Source organism: Leptodactylus fuscus, chromosome 8 (assembly GCF_031893055.1).
Source record: "Leptodactylus fuscus isolate aLepFus1 chromosome 8, aLepFus1.hap2, whole genome shotgun sequence".
NCBI lineage: Eukaryota > Metazoa > Chordata > Amphibia > Anura > Leptodactylidae > Leptodactylus > Leptodactylus fuscus.
Window position 1 is genome coordinate 72,706,792 of NC_134272.1, and position 26,096 is coordinate 72,732,887.

General features: G+C 41.8%; 1 protein-coding gene across 2 annotated transcripts in view; it reads left to right on the forward strand.

The window, feature by feature from the left end:
* The first annotated feature begins 525 nt into the window (after nt 1-525).
* LRP2 (LDL receptor related protein 2) overlaps nt 526-26,096 on the forward strand; it is a 116,285-nt gene continuing 90,714 nt past the window's right edge. For both annotated transcript variants that reach the window (XM_075284211.1, XM_075284212.1), the window contains exon 1: nt 526-805. In XM_075284211.1, the coding sequence (XP_075140312.1) occupies nt 712-805 (94 nt within the window). In that variant the 5' untranslated portion in view covers nt 526-711. The remainder of the gene's footprint in view (nt 806-26,096) is intronic.

Here is a 26,096-nt window from a genome sequence, read left to right on the forward strand (position 1 = left end):
ATATCTGTGCGGGCCATATCATCACTTCTCCAAAGGTCACACCAAATATTGATGGAGTTTACATTTCTCTTTTCTTCGCTCATTTCATTTTTGTTAGTTGATAAAAATAAACTATTAACCCTTCTGTGTCTGAATGCATCCTTACTTTGCTGCGTTTTTCCACATCTGCCTAAATCTTTTGCACAGTACTGTATACCATTGCCCATTTTGAGCAGTGGCATGTCCTTCTTCAGTGTAAGTATAGTTTCCTACATTTCTTAAAGTGCTAATCATATATAGAGAGATGTAGCAGGTCCTAGATTATCATTCACCCTGATGAGACAAATGTAGGTAAACAAGGTACTAAATTCTGCTCCATCTGTATATACAACTTACAGAGATTCTACTTTGTTGTATCCCTCTTAGAGCAGGTTGCCTTTCCCTCCCCCCTCTTTATAACCCATCCTAAATAGATGAAGCAGTTGTGACAGACTAGTGGATTGTAATGGTTATCCAGTCATGCTGGTTCCCTGGCTACAAGTTCTAAAGAGCTTATGTGATGTGTGGAGGGTGGGAGTTTATTGCCTCAGCTGGAGAACACGCCTTTCTTCCACAACTAGCTGGATAAGAAAAAAAAGACATCCACTTGGCTACTTAAGGAGAAATTCACATTGGTGTCACTTGGGCCAGCTCTCTGCTTGCAGGCTGGTCCATACTCTCCATGAGACAGCGATGGGGGTTTTCACCATAATGCAAAGACCTGCTGCTCCTCTTCTGCTCTTGGGTCTGCTCTTCACTTTCTGCATACAGACCTCAAATTGTCAGGGTAAGACTACCGACTGTTTCTAAGTGTGTGACCCTATAAGTCAGGACACTTGGAGGAAGGATGGAGAAGTCTCTCTAATCTGCTATGTCTGGGATACAATGTTTTCTTGTTTATCTATTGCGCATTCTACATTGTATCAGTTTATTCCTGAATGTTTCAATATTTTGAATTCTAATGTATTTGTGTGTAATATTGTGATATGGTCCTTATCAGTCTATTGTATTACTACAGTAGGAGACATTATATTATATGTATATCCTAAGAATAGGAATTAATTTGTAGAATTTTAGATTGTTAATAATATCTATATGACATATACTATATATATATATATATATATATATATATATATATATATAAAACATTCTAATTATAGTTATACTAATATATGTATATATATATTTCTAATGATAATACTACTAATATATATATATATATATATATATATATATATATATCACTATAGTTATTATATTATAGACATTATATTATAGTTATATTATCATATCATAGTATAGTTATCATATAGTTCTAATATATAGAAATAAATATATATATATTTATAGTGTATATTATATAGTCCATATATATATATATATATATATATATATATCACACTTTTCCATCACCTTTACAATGTACCATATACATTACCAAACTTCTAAGCTTAATGCATAAAACCACCCGCCCTATAATAAGCAATTTTTCCACTTAAGTTGTGATATCTTCTAATCATATAACATATAGTATACCTTACAGCTCCCCGTACAGATGTGCAAATGCAGAATAAGCCCCTCCACCCTTTGTTTTTGTAGTTTTTTCCCCACATTCCTATATACACCAACACGTAAACATGAGTTTACATATGAATTGAGCTCCATGACAAACTCAGCGCTGCTACATCTGTATAGGTCAGGCTTCTGCCATTGGAGAAAGCAAATTTTATTGCGATTTTCATTGGAGTTTAAGTCCTAAAAATATTTTTTTAGATTTGCTTTCCGCATTAGCGAATATTTTGGATAATACATGTTGCATTGATCGCAGGGCAGTTTGGTCATGCGGTTGCGGATATTATCTCGGCGTGTTTGTCACCTGTAGGTTATAGTAGTTAGGTTATGGGATGCTCCGGACTGTTTGGCTTCAGGTCTGATGTTTGGACCAGGGAGACTGATCTGCCCCCAGTCAGAAAGCTGCCTGAACAGATGTTAGGAGCGCTTGAAGCACAAAGCCGCTCTCAGCCACAGATTGCAAGTTTAGAAAAGAACTTTTTTCCCTGGGCTTTGTGGTTGCCTCGCAACGGGCGCTAGCATGTGACCAGCAGAAAATCTAAGGAGTGCAGTCGGTGCCCCTAATCTATCTGTGCTGGAGTCTTCCCCGCACTCCGCTGCCTGCAAAATCTTTCCTAGTCCTGTGAACAACTTAATTGTCATAGCAGGAAAATGAAGGTTTATTGTAGGCGCTGCTTAGCCGGGAGGCAGAAATCGATTTAGTGGGTTGCAGAGACATATTCACATTGTAATCAGCTTTCTTTTCTCAACTCTTTGTATAAGCTCCTTATAGAGAATCAAGTAAGTAATTATACATGAAGTGCTGCAGGAAGGAGCGGCTCGCAGAGCATTGCTATAGTCCCCCTGGTTCCTATATAATACTATATACAGATAGATAGGAGAATCCGTCATCGCATTTGGAATACGCATGCACAGATGTAGCAGAGGTGAATTTGTCACATATGAGCCATATCTTATACGATATTACATTACAGGTGTCCAGTGATCTCCATAGAAGGGGATTGTACCTTATTGTACTGAATTTCCCCATGGTGGGGCTATTAAAGGATTATATTATCTTATTTTATCTTATGTGCGGCGCTGCAGCCCCTCTTCAATGTGGTCTTCTTGGACTGTGTTCACATCATACTTACAAAGAACATGTCGCCAGAAAACAGTTTTCCTTTTTTCCTTAAGAATTCTTGATGATCAATTAAAGAATTTTCTGTCGCAATCCATATTTTAAAGCATTCGAGTTTTTTAGCATTCCACCAATCGCTGCTTAAAGGGAGTGTATTGTCTCCCCCAAGTATATTCACCTAGCGCCACCATGCTACAGAACACATTACCATGATGTACACCATACCTTTGCTATATATGTCACTTTTGTAGATTTGGAGACTAACAACATTGAAGTTTTATGCAAATGAGATATTTGGTGCACTGGGGGCGGGTCTTCAGCTCCCTGGAGCACGCCTCTTGCATACCAGCACCACCCCACACAGTGTAAGTCAATCTTTCCATTGCTATGACATCACCCATCCCAGCTGAGCTGGAACAGCAGTGCTCCCAAGGCTGAAGGCCCGCCCCCAGTGCACCAAATGTCTCATTTCAGCAAGACGTCCAAGTTGTTTTTCTCCAGATCTATAAAAGTAATACACATAACAAAGATATAATGTTTATCACTGTAACGCGCTTGGTATTAGTTGAATATACTTGGGGTAGGTGGTGGGCTCCCTTTAAAGTGTACAACCACTTTAAAAGGAATGTGCTACAAATTGGCCACGTTTTTATGTTAAATATATTTTTTAAGAACGTAAAGATTTTTCCGTGTTACTTTTTTAAGTGCCACATTCAGCAATTTTCACTCTGGCCACTAAGCCTAAGAATACCCTGGCACTTGATAATTCTTTGCAGCAGTCACCTATTTTACATCACTGAAAGGATTACAATAGACGATAACACCTCTATAGATAACACCACTGACCCATCATTACATCCACTAATAACAATAGATGATGTCACAGATTATCTACTCCCCATCCCTGCACAGAACACGCATGGAAATCTTTTCAATAGACCTCAATGAATCGACTCCAGATTATTGCTGTCTATGGCTACGACTATGCTGTAAAGCATATCAATAAATCACTGCTATGAAAAACCTTTATCCTTACCCTTGGTTCACATCTGCAATTGGTAATCCGTTCGGTAAATCCAAATGAGGACCCCACCGAGTGGACTACTGAACGCACTGGCAAGTGATGAGCAGAGAAAGCACACAGACCCCATAGACTATAATGGGGTCTGTGTGCTTTCCGCGCGGTGTCCGCACAAATCATGCGGACATGAAAGTAGATCACAAAGTACTTTTCTGTCCACATGTTTCGTGCAGGCACCGTGCAGAGAGTACACAGACTCCATTATAGTCTATGGGGTCCATGTGCTTTCACTGCATACCGCTTGCCAGTGTGTTTGGTAGTCTGTTCGGGGGGTCCCCATGCAGAATGGGTTACCAAATGCAGATGTGAACGAGGCATGAGTCTCCAGGGATGAATTGTTATCTGTAGTGACTGCTCTGGGCTATGGACACACCATACACAACATGCCGGCTTGATTATACAATGACCGCCCATTGTGGATTGTATGGTCTATAAGAAGTCTTAGACTTTATTATGTCTGTTGTACAAAATACAGTCCGTCTCAATGAAGATGCTTCTTTTTCTTCTTGAAGACAATTCACGGAAATCAAACGTAACGTAAAGCCAAGATAAATATTCATCCTGCCAATGATCCAACCCCATAAATCTATAGTATAATTAGGACATTGAAACCTTGTCTTATTGCAGTTGGGCCCAGGGCGCTATACTATAGCCCAGGACTTTCCGAGAATAAAATGTATCAGTGTCTGTTCCATTTGTTTATATAGTTATCTACTTGGCTTCTTTCACTGGTATATTGTGAGAAGTTTCAGGACAGAATAGGCCATTGTGATCCGACAGACATCGGGATATTTCCCCTATAGTTCTCTGTAATGTGCAGTAACTGCAGAGTGATGATGAATGGGATTACATTATACGGCCCAGAGGATTCTCATTCAATGATACTAAAGTCGGCCATATACTATGGAGAGCTGTCACCAAACAGCTTGTTCAGATGAAAGCTATCTTACCTGACTCCTCCATACACATGCATGCTCGTCTTGGCCAAAATGCCAGACTCCTCTGACTGCGACTTATCTTACCAGGGACAAAAGGATCAGGTAGTGGAAAACCAGCTGCCTGGTCCTTATCTCCTACAGGTTAGGGGAGAGTCAGGAGCCCCCCTTACACGTTCCTTGGATGGCTAGTCACTTCAAAATTGGTAAGCTTAGCCTATACACATCCAAGGTGTAAGGCAAACTTAAAGGGATTTGCCCTACATACAGAATTTCTTAATACTTGAACAACCATACAGATAAACCCTCTGAACCGTACCTGTGCCTTCCCCCACCTCCTATGTGTCCTCTCTTTTCAGATCTATACCCCAATGGCACCATTACATTTTCAGCTTTCAATGGCCACGGTCCTATATATAGATCATGTGACTGGAGGCCGAATCATTGGGTCCCCATCAATCAGTAAAACAGGGGAACGAAAGTCCCCTAATGCCTACTTGTCAGTGGAGCTCCATTGTGTTTGCATGACCAGTTTTTCAGTCACTTCTATGGGGCTGCCAGGACTGTAATCTCCAGCAGCACCCACAGCCTCATAGAGGAGGATATTGGGGACATTCAGGGGGACTTTCACTTATTCCCTGTTCTGTGGATAGGGTATAGGTGTCTATAATGGCAAAACCCCTTTAAGAGTCATTGTGAACTCTTATTACCAATACCATGGCCTTAACTACTGTGTAGCTGCGGTAGAGGTTGCCACAGGGCCTGGGACATTAGGGGCCCCTGATCTGGTTTTTTTCATAGACTGTTACCTTCTGGAATGTAACGGGCCCTATTTCCTTATCGATCCTGACTCCTGCTCATGGCCGCCAGCACTTCTCCTTCTGCACATGTGGGTATGAGCAGGATGGGGATCTGTAAGTGAGGCGGCAGGCCAAGGAACCCCACAAACACCACTATAATTATATCTTTTTAGACTCCTGAGTATAGTGATCCGAGGACTAGGAGAGTTGAGGGAACATAAAAAAACATTGTTACTTACCTCTCCTGCTCATTGGTAGGTTTCGGGCCTATTTGATGACAGTGTCACGTGGGCCAGGCTTGCGTCATTATGTGTTGTGACACAAGCCCGGCTCACGAGACATCCCGTACATCATTGAAGAGATCAGTGGAGAGTGCACTGGAGCCCGGGAGAGGTAAGTAACAGTGTTTGTTATGTTTGTATCCTCCCCTGGGTCTCCGATCATTATACTCTGGGGTCTGAAAAGACCCCAGAGTATAATTGTTCATGGGTGGTCCACAATGGGGCATAATACTGTGTGCAGGGGCCACTATGGGGCATAATACTGTGTGCAGGAGCTACTATGGGACATAATACTGTGTGCAGGGGCCACTATGGGGCATAATACTGTGTGCAGGGGCCACTATGGGGCATAATACTGTGTGCAGGGGCCACTATGCAGCATAATACTGTGTGCAGGGGCCACTATGGGGCATAATACTGTATGCAGGAGCTACTATGGGGCATAATACTATGTGCAGTGGCCACTATGGGGCATAATAGTGTGTGCAGGGGCCACTATGGGGGATAATACTGTGTGCAGGGGTCACTATGGGACATAATACTGTGTGCAGAGGCCACTAATGGGGCATCATACTGTGTGCAGGGGCCACTATGGGGGATAATACTGTGTGCAGGGGCCACTTTGGGGCATAATACTGTGTGCAGGGGCCACTATAGGGCATAATACTGTGTGCAGGGGCCACTATGGGGACATAATACTGTGTGCAGGGGCCACTATGGGGACATAATACTGTGTGCAGGGGCCACTATGAGTCATAATACTGTGTGCAGGGGCCACTATGGGGGATAATACTGTGTGCAGGGGCCACTATGGGGACATAATACTGTGTGCAGGGACCACTATGGGGCATAATACTGTGTGCAAGGGCCACTATGGGACATAATACTGTGTGCAGGGGCCACTATGGGGGATAATACTGTGTGCAGGGGCCACTATGGGGACATAATACTGTGTGCAGGGACCACTATGGGGGATAATACTGTGTGCAAGGGCCACTATGGGACATAATACTGTGTGCAGGGGCCACTATGAGGCATAATACTGTGTGCAGGGGCCACTATGGGGCATAATACTGTGTGCAGGGGCCACTATGGGGGATAATACTGTGTGCAGGGGCCACTATGGGGCATAATACTGTGTGCAGGGGCCACTATGCGGCATAATAGTGTGTACAGGGGCCACTATGGGGCATAATACTGTGTGCAGGGGCCACTATGGGGCATAATACTTTGTGCAGGGGACACTATGAGGCATAATACTGTGTGCAGGGGCCACTATGGGGCATAATACTGTGTGCAGGGGCCACTATGGGGGATAATACTGTGTGCAGGGGCCACTATGGGGCATAATAGTGTGTGCAGGAATGCGGATTGTGTGGGGAGGTCAGGAGGATTGAGGGGCCCCGTGACAAATGTTTGCCTTGGGGTCCCGCCATCCTAATTACGCCACTGACCAGTACTCAGCGTCATATAGGTCAATAAGAGGATGGTCTCAGTCACAGGCAAAAAATGTCCCCTGTAGAATGTCACTGGCAAATCCTAGCAGTGTAAACCAACACCAATTAGAATGGGGGGGGGGGGGTGCGGTTTGCCTTTTGTCTCTGCACGCCCCAGGACTACAGATGGAGGCTCTGCTGGTTTACATTCTTTTTGGATGAGGTGCATCTGTAGATCTCCATGAGCGCCAGTGCCCATGAGTCAATACACGGGGGTGACTAGCATTGATCTAATCCATGATTAGAGAAGGTTCCTATTGTGATATATTTCAGAGACATTTAGGATCCCCGCAGCTCTTTGTGTCGGGTGCACTTAATGACTTCCTATTTCTTCCATAATGTACAATATTTCATTGTACGGCTCTCACACAGACACGTTTTCTGTCTTTTATCCGACTTAAGATGATTTCAGGTTCTTGGATACGGTAGTCACCGCACTAGATAATCAGACTAATAGAGTATTAGCAGTGTCTGTGACCTGGCAGGAGCATCGTGTTACTGGCGGCACAAAGGTGGAGACATATGCTGAGGAAATAAACCCCGCTGCTCAAGTCTCTTACCATACCTCTTAGTGTTCCTGGTGGGATGATATATATATATATATATATATGTACATCATGCATTATATACCTTTGTATGTACATTGTATCCAATGTATCCAACCATGCAAAAGCGGCCAGATTCGTCGGGCCAATATACATTTTTAGAACTTTAAGAGGATTCATAAAACTCTAAATAATTCATCCCCTAGGAAATAGACAACAGTACCATTCAAATTTGAGTATTTTCCTCTGGGACCATGATTATTTTAGAGCCTAGGCCCTCCAGGGATCCTCTGGTACTCTGGTTGGCTAGTTGAACCTGAACATCACCATTGTTACAGCCTGCGCCTGTATTGTACTGTTTGCTACAATACCAAACATGGCCCATGTACAAGAGTGGCGCTCTTCCTGTGTGCCGGACCCTCTTTTCTAATCTCATGCAACCTCCATTCACCAGAATCCCCTTTGGCTTAATATTTTCACTAATATTTCCTAATATTCTAAAAATTACATATTGATGGAAATTTGCAATGATAACCCAGTTCCATATGCTGTATGTTATTATTTACTATGCTTACTTATATAGCGCCATCATATTCCACAGCGTTTTACATATAGTAGATTTGATCCTTATTCACAAGCAGCCCATACGCTTTAGAAAACTCCTTCGGCCAACAGCTATCTTGCCCTATTTCCACAGACACATGCACACTTGGCTCGGATAAGCAGTACACATGTTCTGAACAGAGTGGGAAGGGGGGGATGCTTCTGCCAGGCTTATCTACTAGGGTTGAGCCGATCTTGAGATTTCAGGATCGATTTTAAAATCTGATTTCCCATCATTTTCCTGCCGATCCCAATCATGAAATTTGCTCGATCGCCGATCGGGATCCGATCTTTCCCAATCCCCATCGCTCAACCCTAGTCAATGCTTCTCTATGGGAAAAGTCACTTTTAGGGTTGAGCCGATCTTGAGATTTCAAAATCCGGTTTCCAATCATTTTTCAGCCGATCGCGATCGTGAAATTTGCTTGATCACTGATCGGGATCTGATCTTTCCCCGTTCGCTCAACCCTATTATCTACCTAAGAACAAGAGGCAGTTATCATCATCCCCGGGCCCCAACATCTGCCGTCAATGGGATTGGGGGTTGGGCGCCACCCCTACATATTAGACGGTCACCCTGTTCATCTATGGGTTGCTTTAGGGTTGAATTACTCTTAAATAGTAAAAGTCTCTTTAGCTTGTGCTCATGTAAAATCCTCTCCTTCAGATGTCAGGGTATACAGCTGCGTATAAACTGGGTCTATTTTTCATTTCCCAATGCCTTCCCAGGTTGCCTGTAATAATTTACTCTTGTGGGGTAGTGAACCACATAAGGAATTTGCAGGTTCATCACCTAATGTTACAAAAAAGACAAAACCTTTAGAAAACGGAGTTAAAAATTGAAAGTAGTAAATGAGAGGATGGCAGGTCAGATTACTTACTGCTGGAGTCACTAAAAACCAAGAGGCAAAGTCCAAATTAAAGAAAGTATCAGTGGCAAAGTAAAGTAAGATTGATGTGCAACTGATGAAAAAACTCGGCTCCGCTCAACAAGACAGCCTTAAGAGTTCTTTCACGTGTTGAGCCGAGGGGAAATTTGAGCAAAGAAATCCTCCTGTAATCCAGATTTACTTTTTTCGTATGCATTTTGCAGGAAATGAACCGATTTCAGATTGTGGCAGGGTCTAAATGTAGACTTAGCATACTATTGTAACTTCAAGGATGTTTCCACCTTAAAGGGGTTGTCTAGTTTAAGGAAATAAATGTTATTGCTTGTATAATGCAAAGTTTGTACAATTTTTCAAGATACTTTCTGTATCAATTCCTCACGATATTCTAATCAGTCCATGGTCATGTGATATACAGTCCATGGTCATGTGATATATAGTCCATTGTCATGTGATATATAGTCTATGGTGTTGTGATATACAGTCCATGGTCATGTGATATACAGTCCTTGGTCATGTGATATACAGTCCATGGTCATGTGATATACAGTCCATGGTCATGTGATATACAGTCCTTGGTCATGTGATATACAGTCCTTGGTCATGTGATATACAGTCTTTGGTCATGTGATATACAGTCCTTGGTCATGTGATATACAGTCCATGGTCATGTGATATACAGTCCATGGTCATGTGATATACAGTCCATGGTCATGTGATATACAGTCCATGGTCATGTGATATACAGTCCTTGGTCATGTGATATACAGTCCTTGGTCATGTGATATACAGTCTTTGGTCATGTGATATACAGTCCTTGGTCATATGATGTACAGTCCTTGGTCATGTGATATACAGTCCATGGTCATGTGATATACAGTATATAGTTCATGGTCACATGATGACTTGTTACAGTCACAGCTCAGTAATAGAGGCGTTACTTGAAACTTGTATGCCCCAGTGCAAAATTTGTAATATAGATAGTTGATAACCAATTCGGCCTTCCTCACAGCTGTCACTGTTACCCAGCAGTTATAGACTAAGGCCTGGTTCACATCTGCGTTCTGTATTCTATTCGGGATGTCTGCTTGGGGACCCCCTGAACGGAAACCTATATGCATTAAAAAGTTGTTAGCTAAGAAACCACATGGACCCCATAGACTATAATGAGGTCCGTGTGGTTTCCGCTTGCAGGACTTTCCTCTCTGCATGATTCATGTGGACACCGAGCAGAAACCACACAGACCTCATTATAGTCTATGGGGTCCATGTGACTTCTCAGCTATCTGCTCTTTAATGCGTACAGGTTTCTGTTCCCAGAACAGAATACGGAACGCAGATATGAACCGGCCCTGATATTGAAGGGGTTCTCTCATTATAGACAATTATTCTGAATATACAGGATAGGGCATAAGTATCCTACCGCTATGAGTTTAATTTTTGGATTCCCCAGTTAGGACTGTAAACTCTGGTACCTTTGCCCCATAGAAGTGAATGGAGCGCCGGTCACCCAAGTGCACAAAGATGCCTTAGGGGGATGTTTGGAGACTTCTGATCACTGGGGGACCCGCCATTCTATGACTAGGGGAATAAGTGTCCATAACCAGAAAACCCCTTTAAGTATACATCATTACAGGAAAAAATTTTGATTTTCTTTAGAACCCTGGAAAAGCTGGGTATCATTTGAGACTACAATGTCAACTTTATTGACTGCCCATAAGATTTTTCACAAAAATACTTTGCAATTAAAGTCAAGATGACGTGACTTGTTGATTTTTATACATTAGGTGATTTTCTAAATTGGATATTAGAATACAATAGGCTGTTACTTTGTTGTGTTCGGTTTCAGCAGGGGCCGGATTAGGGCGGTGGTTTTAGAATCACTTCCTCCTACTTATTGTCTGTGAAGTTTAGTTTTTGGAATGTTCCTTTCCCCTCCGAAGCATTACTTGTATAAGGGGTACGGACTTGTTAAGTCCATAAATGATGCCCCCTGCTGAGGGAACTCTAGGCGACTGCCTACTCTGCCTAGCCCTAGTCCAGAGGCTTGTGCCTTTAGGTACATTATAACTGCACTATAGCTATTTCTTTAGGATTTAGTCAAGACGTTTGTATGCAATAGTGATACATGATCTAGCTTCATAGTTGCTATACAGGTTTAGGATTTTTTCCCCATAAGCACATTAATTCCAGATTAACTATGATATTGAGATAATGATATTCTGATTATTTTTTTTAATCATATTTTTAGTTGAAGCTTGAATTTTTTTTCTTATGTTCTGAGCTACAAATCCTCTACATAGACATGGATGTAAAACATAGCATTTTATCTATCCACAGCTGCCACTAGAGGGAGCTTGTGGGCATGTGACACTCTGGCTAAACGTGGAGCATGCAGTACTGTTAGGGGTCAAGTCAGTAAGATGTATTGGATACCTTTGGTCCTCCGCTAGCACATGGTGAGTCTATTTGATGGGTGCAAACGTAGCCATAGGTTCTTCTTCCTTTGGCCTCCTGAGGCCATGTACATGCACAGATTTTCACAGTATAGTTTTGCACCACCTATGTTTATCGCCTTGTCACCGGTGATGACTGACAACAACCGGCAAGTGACACGTAGCATTGTGAAACCTCATTATCCAAACATTCTCTTATCAGTGATTTACAGAATCACACTTACAGATTCATTAGGTGATGTAGTTACACGTAGGCAAATGGGTAATTGGCTTGGTAACAAAAAAAGACTGTCAGCGAGTCAGAGGTTAATGAGTAGCGCGAGTAAGGAGCCTCTTAGTAAGCCATCAGCTAATTAATGATCTATATCTAAGGAGGGCGCTATCAGGACATGCACAAGAACCGTACAAAGGTCAGAAATAACACAATACCAAACTACAAAATATTGATATAGATTTGCTCGATTTTTGCATTCTACTTGCATTTTTCCCCATACTCAAAATTTTAGATTATGAGGACCTCCCCCCCCCCCCAACTATGGTGTTCTATTATCAGCTCTCCTGGAATGTCTGCCAGGCTCCTGGAACAAGGATGGACCTCTTGGACTTTAAGGAAAGTTGGCAAATCTCCTGGGCACCATAGAAGCTTCACAGAAATACACGCTCAATAATTTTTCAGTGGGTGCTACTTGGAAGAACAAATTTAGCCCTGGTTTCTAAATGCACAGCCAGGTGGTGGCACCATGGGGGGGGGGGTCTATTAAGAGGTGTCTGCAAAAAGATGGAGGTTTATGCCCCACTAATATATGGTGCACTCTTTGACCATCATACTCGGATCTCCTGGTAGGCACTTTGTAAAAGTTGGCAAGTAGGACCTCAATAAAACCGCTACATTGTCACCGGTCCAGGTTCATACGTGTCCCCTGCCAAGGTCACGAAGTGTGTTAAGCCGTGCCCCTAACACCACTCTTTTGCACCCAATCCACTAGTACCCCAGCCATACAGATATCTCGGGATCCAGCTTGCACATAGCTTCTTCTTGGACTTCTTTACTGCCTCTCATGTGCCCCCCTGTGGTGCTTTACTTTATGATCACATCTCATATGACTTAATCATTACATATTGGGGTTAACCCTATGCGTAAATGGGTTGGGAGATAAATCTTACCTCCAAATGCACTCCGACTCTATAATTCAAATACATGACCATTTTTGTGAAAGGGAACTAAGCTGCAGTAACACATAATGGCCACTACTTAGTGTATGGCGCTGTCTGCTTCCAACTCTGAACAGCTGATTGGTGGGGGTGCTGGGTGTTGGATCCTCACTGATCTGATATTGACGGCTCAATACTAAAGAGAGGCCAATAATATGCAGTCTTAGACAAATCCTTTAAGAAAACAATTTAAAGGATCCCCTATTATTCCAACTCTGAACAGCTGAATGGTGGGGGTGCTGGGTGTTGGACTCTCAGTAGTCTGATAGTGATGCCCAATACTAAAGAGAGGCTACTAATATGCAGTCTTAGACAATTCCTTTAAGAAATAAATTAAAAGGATTCCCTATTATTCCAACTCTGAACAGCTGATCGGAGGGGGTGCTGGGTGTTGGACCTTTACTGATCTGATAGTGATGACCCAATACTAAAGATAGATCAGTGTTAGACAATTCCTTTAAGAAATCAATTAAAAGGATTCCCTATTGTTCCAACTCTGAACAGCTGATCGGTGGGGGTGCTGAGTGTTGGACCCTCACTGATCTGATAGTGATGGCCCAATACTAAAGATATACCAGTCTTAGACAATTCATTTAAGAAATCAATTAAAAGGATTCCTTATTGTTCCAACTCTGAACAGCTGATCGGTGGGGGTGCTGAGTGTTGGACCCTCACTGATCTGATAGTGATGCCCCAATATTAAAGATAGACCAGTCTTAGACAATTCATTTAAGAAATCAATTAAAAGGATTCTTTATTGTTCCAACTCTGAACAGCTGATTGGTGGGGGTGCTGAGTGTTGGACCCTCACCGATCTGATAGTAATGGCCCAATACTAAAGATAGACCAGTCTTAGACAATTCCTTTAAGAAATGAATTAAAAGGATTCCTTATTATTATGCAAATGATATTCCCTAACCTTTAAGCCAGATCTATAGTACGTCATGTCACGCTGCATGCTGGGTGTTGTAGTTCAACCCCATCCAAACAAACACCCAAATCCTATTTTTGCTTGGTTTCCAGGGACAGTGCTAATGATTGTGCAGAATTCCATTGGCACTTAGTAGGGAAGGGGTTAAGCGCTGTGTGGCCGCTGTAGTCGGCAGAAGTATTTAATCCCATTCATTCTGTGGTTCTCCAGCGCGGAGTGGAGGCTTAGAAGCATATTGAATAGAGGCCTCAGTGTGTATTCTGGCAGCGGCCTTGGGGCTGCAAACTAACTTCATTTGGTGACGTAATCCGTCCCTTGTTTTTATATCCCATCGCAATTTGCTTCGCATTGTAAGGAAATAATAAGAGAGATTTTTAAGGACAGGCCCCTAGACTGCAATCTTGTCAGCAAAGAAAGGAGGACGGATTGGCACCACATCCCTTTATGTCTGAGCCTTGCACAATGGGAATTTCTCACTAGGGAAAAAGCAAAACCTCACGTTGAGAATGGCTTGAGATTTGGGGGCATTTTGGGGGTAATTTCAATAAAATATTGGACATAATCGGCGATATTACTACTGCATCCAAAGGTAGAAAATTGTAGCTGGAGTGTTTCATGTACAAATAGAATTTTCTAAAAATTCTAAAATGTTTCAAAAAATTTTGGGAAAAAAAAAACGTATTTTTGAAATTCCATGTGGTCAGATTTCACTAGTGCCAAAGCAAGGTGAGGGGCAACAAGCTGGTCCTGGAATATATTGCCAATGTTTTATTTATTTTTTTATTTTAGTTTTTAATTAAAACCAGATCTTTCATTTTTCTCTAATTCATTTTTATTTTCTATTTTTTTTTTTTTTTTTAATTCTATTCTACATACATGATTATGGGGCAGCCATCTTGCCTAAGCTTCTCCTCTGCTCTGTTAACAACCTTTAGTGTCATGCTTTACGGTAGTCTCATGGCCATAGGCGGCAAAAGACTGGAGCCAACTCATGGGAGAGTTTTCAAGACATGCTCAGTGCAAGGAAGAAGGGGGTAGATAACCTGTGACATCTAATGATGTGTCACTATAGGTGTTATCTATAGAGGTGTTATCTTCTATTGTAATCCTACCTTTTCCTGTTTTTCTGTGATACAACTGAAGTCGCAGCTGTAAAGAAAACCCCTACAGAATTATCAAGAGTTAGTCTATTATTATGCTTAGTGGTCAGAATAAATATTGCATGGTTTATTATTATTTTTTTTATAAAATATAGATATATTTTTTTAAAAAATTAAATACTTAGTTTAACAATAGGTCATTTTCTTGAGACACATTCGCTTTAAAGGGGTTATATCCACATAAAACCAATAAATCTATCCAGTGGATCGAAGATACTTTTATGATTGACAAAGGTTGCAGCGTTGGGATTACCAAAATCACTAGAACAGTGGTTGACACCCTAGTTGGGCCTGGTTCACATCTGCGTTCAGTATTCCGTTCAAGGAGTCTGCATGGGGACCCCCCCAAATGGAATACTGAACGCATTGACAAGTGGAGAGCTTATGACAGCACATGGACCTCATAGACTATAATGGGGTCCGTGTGTTTTCCATGGAGTGTCATCACAGTACATGCGCAGAGAACATTAGTTCATGTCTTCAGATCTCCTTATTAACTTACTTAGAGGTTACTGAACCCCATTGGTTTGTATTGTAAACTACATCTTGTGACCATACTGCATTTCCCCATGGTGGGACTACTAAAGGATTATCTTCTCTTCTCTTCTCTTCTCTTCTCTTCTCTTCTCTTCTCTTCTCTTCTCTTCTCTTCTCTTCTCTTCTCTTCTCTATACATCCTAGACAATGTTGCCTTGAGATGAGTCTTGTCTTGATGTCTTGTCTAGCTTGTAAATGTCAAGGAGCTTGAAGTTTGTGAAGCCTCCACTTGATTTATAGGAATTTTGGGATAATTTCCATGATAAACATTAGAAGGCCTGGCAATCATTGCTGTAACAATGTCTCTATTGTTGTTCTATAATAATATCTGCATAAACACAAACCAGCATTGTTATGAAAATGACCCTCCATTTTGGTCCTGAAAGAGAATGGGGCTTAAATTGTTTGTCCTTCCTCCTTTCTAAGTATCGTCCACTTTCACCTCATTATTATGGAAGAATGTTTGTGAAAGGCCTAATGGTCATCAGTGGGAATTCAATGGATTTTATGACGTGTCAGGTTGTGGTTCCTGTAAATTCACAAATTGGTAACATATTAACTTAAGCTGCATCCACTGAAATATACAGGAGCGTATTTATTAATGTGTTTATAGCGGATATATGACGTAAATGTCAGTCGTGACGAACATCCTCTACTTTGAGCCTCATATACACCGGTTTACTGGCTCAAAAGATCAAACTGGCCCCTGGGAAATCCACAATCGTAGGTGCAAATTTGGGTAAATTTGCACAATCATTAACAATCAGAAATGGACGATAAATCTTATTAATTTTACAGCTGCTTGTGAACTAGTTCTTAGGGGATGGTTTGTTAAAGGGGTTGTCTAGTATTAGGAAACATGGCTGCTTTCTACTTCTCGAGTAATGACAGCACGACCATTGGTCACCGGGCCATGTGGAAGATCAGTCCCATTCATTGCATATCCGACTTTGTGTCTGGCTAAAAAAAACGATTTCCCCACGCACACGGGTGGTCACCTCTGCAAACCCAGTCAAATGAATGGGCTTGAAAGATGACCGTCGGGTTTCCGTCCCCTGTCCAGTTTCGAAGGGCAGAAGGTGGAAACCATCCGGATTGGCTAAACCGGAGACCGGGCGCAGATGTGAACCTGCCCTAAGTTACGTCCCCCAGTATTGATGTTTCTACAGATGTCTCTGTTTTTTTTTTTTTTTAGGTATTTATTGTTTTTCAAGATGTTTACAAATAAAGAATCAAATATCCCCTGCAAAATTTTGAAAAGATTCTAAAAAATAATATGAATTAGAGATTAGTGTTAAAGGGGTCCCATCACATCCCTTGTCCCATCACAAGGATCCTATCTATACTGTTTGTTAATGTGAATGTAAGACTTTTCCTAAATACATTGCTTTAGCAAAACTGCTTTGTTTGTCCACTATCTCACTTTATTCATTTTTTTGGGACACATCCCTTGACTTATCTGGTCATAAGTCAAGTGATGTATCTGCTGCTCTGAGGGGGGAGGGAGGAGGGGCTAAGTGCACGGGAGCGAGCCTGGAGGGGGGGGTAGTTTACCCTTTGGGGGGAAGGGGCCACCAATACAGACTCGGCATCCGCTGTAATAGAGAGGCAGATGCCGGGGACGGTTAGACGCCAGCACAGATGCCAGCAACATGGCTATGCTTCTGCCCTGCAAGAAGCCAGCAGCGGCAGAAGCGTTGCTGTTATTCCGCTCCTCCGCCCCCATCCCCCCCCCCCCCCCCCCGGAATAGCAGCATTGCTCCTGCCGCTGCTGGCTTCATGCAGGGCAGAAGCATAGCGATGTTGCTGGCACCTGTGCTGGCGTATGTGCATCTGTTCTGGCGTATGTGCATCTGTGCTGGGCGTCTGTGCCGGCGTCTACACTCCCCGGCATCCGCCTCTCTATTGCAGCGGATGCCGGGTCACATATTCACATATGCATAGGCCCTGAGTGCACGCTCATAGACCAGTCTAGTCTTCACAATGCGAATACAGACCCGGCACCCGCTGTAATAGAGAGAGGCGGATATCGGGTCTGTATTCGCATTGTGAAGGCTAGACTGGTCTATGAGCGTGCACGCAGGGCCAGCGGCATCTTGCCACTTGGCTTTGCATTTGTGACCCCGCCCACCAATGACGCAACAAATCCGGAAGACAGAAGATTTTGCAACAACGAAGACTGGTGAGTATGCGACGTGGGACAACCCCTTTAAAGGAGCTTTCTGAGACATACATAGTTATGATCTGGTTGTAGGATAGGTCATCTCTATGTGGTAGGGGGTCTTACACCCAGGACCCTGAATGATCAGCTGGTTAAAGAGACCATAGAGTTCGGGTAAGAATTGCATCCTCTTCACTGAATACCAAACACATCACCATACATAGCACTTCTATACCATTGAATGATGAACATCAGTCCGAAAATTCTAAATGAAATTCTAAAAAATATTATAAATTAGAGATTAGTGTTAAAGGAGTTTTCTGAGACACACATACTGATGACCTATTTTTTTTAGGACAGGTCATCTATAAGTGATTGGTGAGGTCCGACACCCAGGACCCGACTGACGTATAGATTGAAGAGAACTGTGATCTCTTCATTGAATACCGAGCACAACACCATATACAGGGCGTAACTACCATAGAAGCAGTGGTAGCGGCTGCCACAGGGCCCAGGACATTAGGGGGCCCGGCAGCCGCTACCGCTACATATTTTTTGTGTTTTTTTAAATAGTTACGAGTCCTATTTACTTACCGATCCTGGCTCCTGCTCATGGCCCCCGGAATATAATGATCAGAGGGCTAGGAGAGGTGAAGTAACATAAAAAAGCCTGTTACTTACCTCTCCTGGCTTTGGAAGGCCGAGGTTTGTTTCCTTATGCGTTGCGATGCAAGCCCTGGCTCAAGTGATGTCTCTTCCATCATTGAAGATGGCTGACATCAGCAGGGAGAGGTAACTAATAGAGATGAGCGAACACTATTTGTAACAGACTTTGCCGGTGGCCGGCTGCTTAACCCCCTGCGTGCCGGCTACGTCCATTCATTTCTATGGGAGTGTGCTATTCGAAACGGCTGTTTCGAATAGTGTTCGCTCATCTCTAGTAACTAACAGTGTTTTTTATGTTTGTATCTTCTCCTGGATCTCTGATTATTATACTGAACAGTTCGCCATGTGGCCCCGCCATTCCTAGTGAAGCCCCTGACCATATATATTGTACACTGGCACCTTGGCCTCTTCAAATAGCTTATCTGTAGGGATCCCGGTCGTTGGATCCCCACCAATCGCATATTGGTGACATCCTGAGGGTATGTCAATAATATTTATGTTCTGGAAAACCCAGTATAGACATATAGAATCCAAGAAGGGCCATAATACGTCTTTATATCTTATCTTATCTTATCTTATATTGTATCTTCTATATGCATGAGCCCTTATGGGGAACGGTTATATATCGGTCAGGAGGTAACTGTAGCAGATATGAATTGTTTGCCGTATACTCTTTCCTCTTCTTTGTATTACACCGCCATACTATTGCTTGCTTGTTTATTAATAGTGATCAGTGATATGGGCAAGATAAATGATGGCGACACTTGTGTCTCATTTCCTGAGATTAGACGGACGTATTGCTATTAATGACCCCCCTTTGGAGGGTAACATTGTCTGTCCACTAGTCATTACGCTGCGGGAACTTTTGACCTGATAATCTTGCGCTATAAAAGATTTTGTAACTCATTTCTGGTCTATTGCCCAATCAGCATTCTCATTTCCAGCCTAGTACTGAAGCTCTATTGTCTTCTATAACTGTTGTCTAGCAGTCTATTCCAAGTGATTTAGAGTGAAAATTGATGTGTTATTTTAGGACACATTCCTTAGCAAGAAAACTGCCCACAGATGGCATCCAGGATGCCCTTGGTAGCCAATGCCAGTATCACTTGCACCAAACCAATTAATATAAATAGGTGTTTAAGTTTCCATGTCAATGAAACATAGAATTATTCAGCGTATAGTATAGCAGGATCATTTAGAGAAAAGTGAGTCTGCAGAACCAGCATATCTACACAGCCCACAGGTAGATAGGTTAGGGTCAGCAGAACCAGCATATCACCCCAGCATTACAGATAGATAGACTAGGGTCACCAGAACACAATATATCTACCCAGCCCTGCAGATAGATAGGTTATGGTCACCAGAACCAGCATATCTAACAAGCCCACAGATAGATAGGTTAGACTTACCTCTTTGGAACAACAGCAAAATCCTTATAGCTCCAAAGAGCTCATCTGCATATTGACAAAATTGGCTATAGCTCAGAAATTAGAACACTGATTCACAAGGAGAAAACACTGTTTGATTTAGGTGACACTAACCTATCTATCTGTGGGCTTGGTACATATGCTGGTTTTGGTAATCACAGCCTATCTATCTGCAGGGCTGGGGTGATATGTTGGTTCTGGTGACACTAGCCTATCTATCTGCAGGGCTGGGGTGATATGTTGGTTCTGGTGACACTAACCTATCTATCTGCAGGGCTGGGGTGATATGCTGGTTCTGGTGACACTAAAATATCTATCTGCAGGGCTGGGGTGATATGCTGGTTCTGGTGACAGTAACCTATGTATCTGCAGGGCTGGGGTGATATGCTGGTTCTGGTGACACTAACCTATCTATCTGCAGGGCTGGGGTGATATGCTGGTTCTGGTGACACTAACCTATCTATCTGCAGGGCTGGGGTGATATGCTGGTTCTGGTGACACTAACCTATCTATCTGCAGGGCTGGGGTGATATGCTGGTTCTGGTGACAGTAACCTATCTATCTGTAGGGCTGGGGTGATATGCTGGTTCTGGTGATACTAACCTATGTATCTGCAGGGCTGGGGTGATATGCTGGTTCTGGTGACACTAACCTATCTATCTGCAGGGCTGGGGTGATATGCTGGTTCTGCTGACAGTAACCTATCTATTTGCAGGGCTGGGTTGATATGCTGGGCTTTGGTAATAGTCTCATATTACTCTTATTGAAAGGGTTTTCAAGGACTTTAGTAATAATGATGACCTATGTGCAGATCATCAGATTGATGGGACCGATTCCTGCCATTGTCACTGATCAGTTTATTGAAGGAGCCGAGTCCCATTGGAAGAGGCCCAGCCCGGTACATGATACTCAAGTTAATGGGACACAATAAATGTAGATATAAATGTTCGATATATTACATAATTATATGGCAGAGTCTGGCAATTTTGCCCAGTGGGGGCTGCCAGATCACCGTCTAATTTCTAATGCCAGAAACAAATAGATTGGCCAGTTTGCAGCTTTCCAATCCAAGTTGACCCCCCCCCCCCCATGTTAGGTGGCGATATGCCTGGCATCCACTTATCTCCCCAGCTTTTATAGAATTACCAGCAGAGTCAGCCAAGCATGTTACTAAAGTGTAGCATAGCACGTAGTCATTGGTTAGCCAAAAATCTCCTTTTTGGCTCAAATAGTAGAAGCCATAGCTCACGTGCCTGGGCTATTAGGAGATCATAACCCCCCCCCCACCACCACCACCACCACCAACACTATTATTATTTAACCAATGCACATAAGTGGGTTACTGTATCTCACTTATACAAGCCTTGTCATGTTGTGACCCTTTTAGAAATATTATGATGTGGATAGGCAGCCATTGCTTTGAATCCCCTGAATCATATGGTTACAATGGGAAAACTGCATTGCTAATGCTCTACTTGAAAGCTTGAATGCAATTCCAACATCTAGATATATAACAGATGGTTTCCATTCACTGACAGCAAGGAGAAATTGTAACAGTATAGAACTGTCATTGTACATTGAATAGGCTACAATATATACATACAACACCGGATGGTGTACAGTATTTTACCAAAAAATACAGTTGTAGCTGTAGATGTCTATCAGTATTGCTGGTTACATAATAATATGATATTGTCATTTTGTTGCCATCGGCCTCATCCCCCATTAGCTACACAGGACTGGTGCTGTCCTCGGTGCTGCACGGACTAGATCATATCTCTTCCTCCATCACAGTTGAGCTTGGAGATATCTGTATGGAAGGATTTCCTATAAACCAGCAGGGTGAATTTTAACCCTGCGGTTTCTGTAATATAAAGTACAGAGGATGGGAATATGTGAAGAGTGTGCTAGAGAAGATTTACAGGCAATTTCAGACACCTAGTATATAGAGTATCCAAAAAACATCTGGCACCCCGTACACGTATGCGTATAGGTGACAATGGCTCAGGGTTGGCAATACACAATGGATAGGGAGGTATACGATAGCTGATAGGGCGGATGTGTCCGTGTAATGTCCATGTACTCTGCATATATGACATGAACATGACGGACACATGACATATGTAAATACAACATGACAATTGACAATGGCTCTTCTATGTATAAAAATCCAAGCCAAATATTGATATACAGTGTGAACGACATCTTCAGTATCTATAAACTTGTATCCTGATATTTTAGACTAGATTCACACATCACGTTTGTTTTAGAATTGTGGATATAGAATCCACACCAACATTTAGCTACAAGTGCTTTTTTCTTTTTTTTTTTATAGAGGTTTAATATTCATAATTTATTCTTGTGAACTCCTACAAAGCAGCTGTTTGAAGCAGCCATAGCACTTGAGCTTCCACTTCACAGTCCTGTTTGCAGCTCAGACCCATTCAAGTGACTGCAGTACCATGCACAGCCACTATACAATGTATGGCGCTGTGCTTGGTAAACAGTAAAGAGACCACAGTGTTCATCTCAGTGTTACAACCTCTTCAAACAGGTGACTGGTGTAGGTACCCAGTGCTAGACATCACTGATCTGGGGTGGCACTTGCTTTGCAGCGATGGTGTCCTGGGTTCGACATCTACATGTTTGCATGTTCTCCTCTGGGAAACCTGGCAATCAGACACTTATTCACTGTCCTGTGTTTAGGACTAAGTTTCCATGATGGGACAACCCCTTTAAACTGGACATACGCATGAGCCTAAGGGTGAACGAACCATGTGATTGTGATGGGACCATGATGCCTATGATGGCCATAATAAGATGTTCCTCAGCGGTCGTTTGACAGAAGTTGGGGACAAAAAAGCCTTTATTCTAAGGAGAGATAAGTTTTTCATCACCTTAATGGTTGAGGGGGTTGACCTGAACTACCAGGCACAGCCTAAAGAAAAGAATGGCATTGTTCCTGGAGAAGACTGAAACGCTTTTCCAATCCCATACAGCCCTTTTAAGTCAAAGGAAGCCGTTTGCTTCTTAAAGGGATCCTTTCATCACCCCCACCAACTCCAGCTCTTTGCATCCCTCAATAGACACTGCTCCATTGATTCTGTTGCAATTGGAATTTTTTTCTCTAGCCCCCACCCACCTGAGCAATCATTTCTAATATGCTAATTAGGCTTTGTATCGTCAAGTGGGTGGTCCTGAACGAGAGCAGACAGCCTAGGACCTCCCATCTCATAAGAATATTGGGTACTGGAAACAGCATTGATTGCTCAGGAACAGTCAGGACTAGAGGAAAAATTCCAACGGCACCAGAATCTATTGAAGAAGTTTTGGTTGGTGGAGGGGGTCCATTTAAAAAAAATGAAGGCTTGGAATCCATGGTGATCCATGCAAACATGATCCCTAGCACTATACGCTGAACCCCTTTGGCGCTGCTTGAAATTCCTAATACAGTAAATGTGATGATGTCATCACAACAAATGGTGATGACATCATCAGAAATTTTGGCAACACTTGCGTGTTTTTTTAAATAACTTTTTCGATGTTTTATTGTTGCCGGACTTCTCGTCAGACATTTTCTGGAGTAGGATCCATTTCTATTATGCCATTGCCTAGAAAATGTAAACCTGGCACCTAAAGCTGATTTGTACTTGCTAGTCGGCCACGTCTCACCCTTCCCCCAGATATTTGCTTTTGTGAGTTCATTCATTTGTTAATCTTGAGTGTGAAGCAGTTTTCTCTTCACTGATTTTCAACCTAACTAAATGTTACCTTCACATGGCGTCCGGGCTAATGCTCAGCCAGGGGGAAACCTCGGCGCTCAGTCAGTCTGTGGAACTTTCTGTGCGCTATAGATACTTCCGAGCAGATTTTAGTATTTGGGCAGTATCTGTAGCTTTTATATGTTGAGGTAAAAATTAGCTGTAGATTTAGCTTTTAAGTGCTGATGTGTGCAAAAGTTTTAGGCAAGTTTTTTTTTTTTTTTTTTTTTTAAAAATGCTACAAAGTAAGAATGCTTTTAAAATAGGAGTGTTAATGGTTTATTTTTTTAAGTCAACACAATGAAGTCAATGAAAAAAAGAGAAACGTAAATCCCATCAATATTTGGTGTGACCTTTGCGCTTTGTCTTCCATCAATTCTTCTTGATACACTTGCAGACAGTTTTTGGCAGAGCTCAGCGGGGGAAGGGGGGGGTTTGTTCCCACCATCTTGGAGAACTAAGCCCACATCTGTGGATGTAGGCTTGTCCAATGTCAATGTGTGTGTGTGTGTATATATATATATATATATATATATATACTGTATGTATGTATTGGTCCATCTATCTATCTATCTATCTATCTATCTATCTATCTATCTATCTAGCTACTGCTATCTCTCTCTCTCTCTCTCTCTCTCTATGTTTATATATTTTATTTGTATGTATTAGTCTATAGTAACAATAGTAGTAATTACCTTTGTGCTGTGTGCAGGATGCTCCTACATTTTCTATTACAGATAGATAGATAGATAGATAGATAGATAGATAGATAGACACATTGCTATTGGTATCTATCTATCTATCTATCTATCTATCTATCATTTATCTATCTATCTATCTATCTATCTATCTATCTATCTAGCTAGCTATCTATCTATCTATCTATCATCTATCTATCTATCTATCTATCTATCTATCTATCTCCTATCTATCTATCTATCTATCTATCTATCTATCTATCTCCTATCTATCTATCTATCTATCTATCTATCTATCATTTATCTATCTATCTATCTATCTATCTATCTATCTATCATCTATCTATCTATCTATCTATCTATCTATCTATCTATCTCCTATCTATCTATCTATCTATCTATCTATCTATCTCCTTTCTATCTATCTATCTATCTATCTATCTATCTATCTATCTCCTATCTATCTATCTATCATCTCGTATCTATGTAATATCTATCTATCTTTCTATCTATCTATCTATCTATCTATCTATCTATCTGCCTATCATCTATCTATCTATCTATCTATCTATCTATCTATCTATTTATCTATCATCTCCTATCTATGTAATATCTATCTATCTATCTATCTATCTATCTATCTATCTATCTATCTATCTATTTATTTATTTATCTATCATCTCCTATCTATGTAATATCTATCTATCTATCTATCTATCTATCTATCTATCTATCTATCTATCTATCTATCTATCTATCTATCTGTCTATCCTCATTATTAATCAGGTGACCTTATACTTGCCATCCATCCCCTATACACATAGAGCCACATGTACTATCTCGGTGTATTGTGCCTGTACCTGCTGCTATATAGGCTTTATTTGATGTCTATATCTCCTATAATTACAGCCTGGGGAAGTGTTAAGTTCACTTTAATTAAACACTTATCAGTATATTTTTTAATCGACAGGCTTAAGAAAGCCAGTAATCTTGTCCGGCCGCTGATAGAGCTCAGGGATTCCAGGCTGCATTTGTACATTCCTTGAAAGTGTTTTGTGCTGGGGAGTCTGTTGTGCTATAAAGGTGGTTTGATAAGAGCCCTGCACCACCAACCCCAGACCTGCACCACCACCCTCCACCATACATTATTCCATAGAAGGTATTTCGGTGTTCACATATTTCTGTACCACCCTGTACCACCATTAGCCCAAAGGAAATTTCTGACCACTTGCAACATACATTATAAATCAGAATGTCACAGCTCGACAATCAGATACATGAATTACATGGAGAAATGAGCTTTTAGCACCTAGCAGGGCTGATATATCACTGACCTGCTGCAGGGACCTGTATCTACTGTATAGAGGGAGAACACAGTCATGGTGTATATATTAGACCATGCCAGATACTCGCAACACATATGAGTATCTTTATACATATATCATTAGCAAACTGCATTAATATCAAGTCCCAAATATAATATTTTATTTATTTTAATTGCTTATATACAGATGTATACAAAGTCCCCCTTGCAAATGGAGCAGCGGTACCATGTATTCGTCCCAGCCAAAGATCTGAGCTCTTTTTTTTGCACATGTATGGTTGGTGCTCCATTGATTTTTATGGGGCTATGGGCGTTGCTGGAGATTACAGTCTCGGCAGCCCCATAGAAGTGAATGGAGCACCAGTAACTCAACCATTCACAAGGAGGGTTTAGGGGAACTTTTAGTCTGACATCCTCCTGAT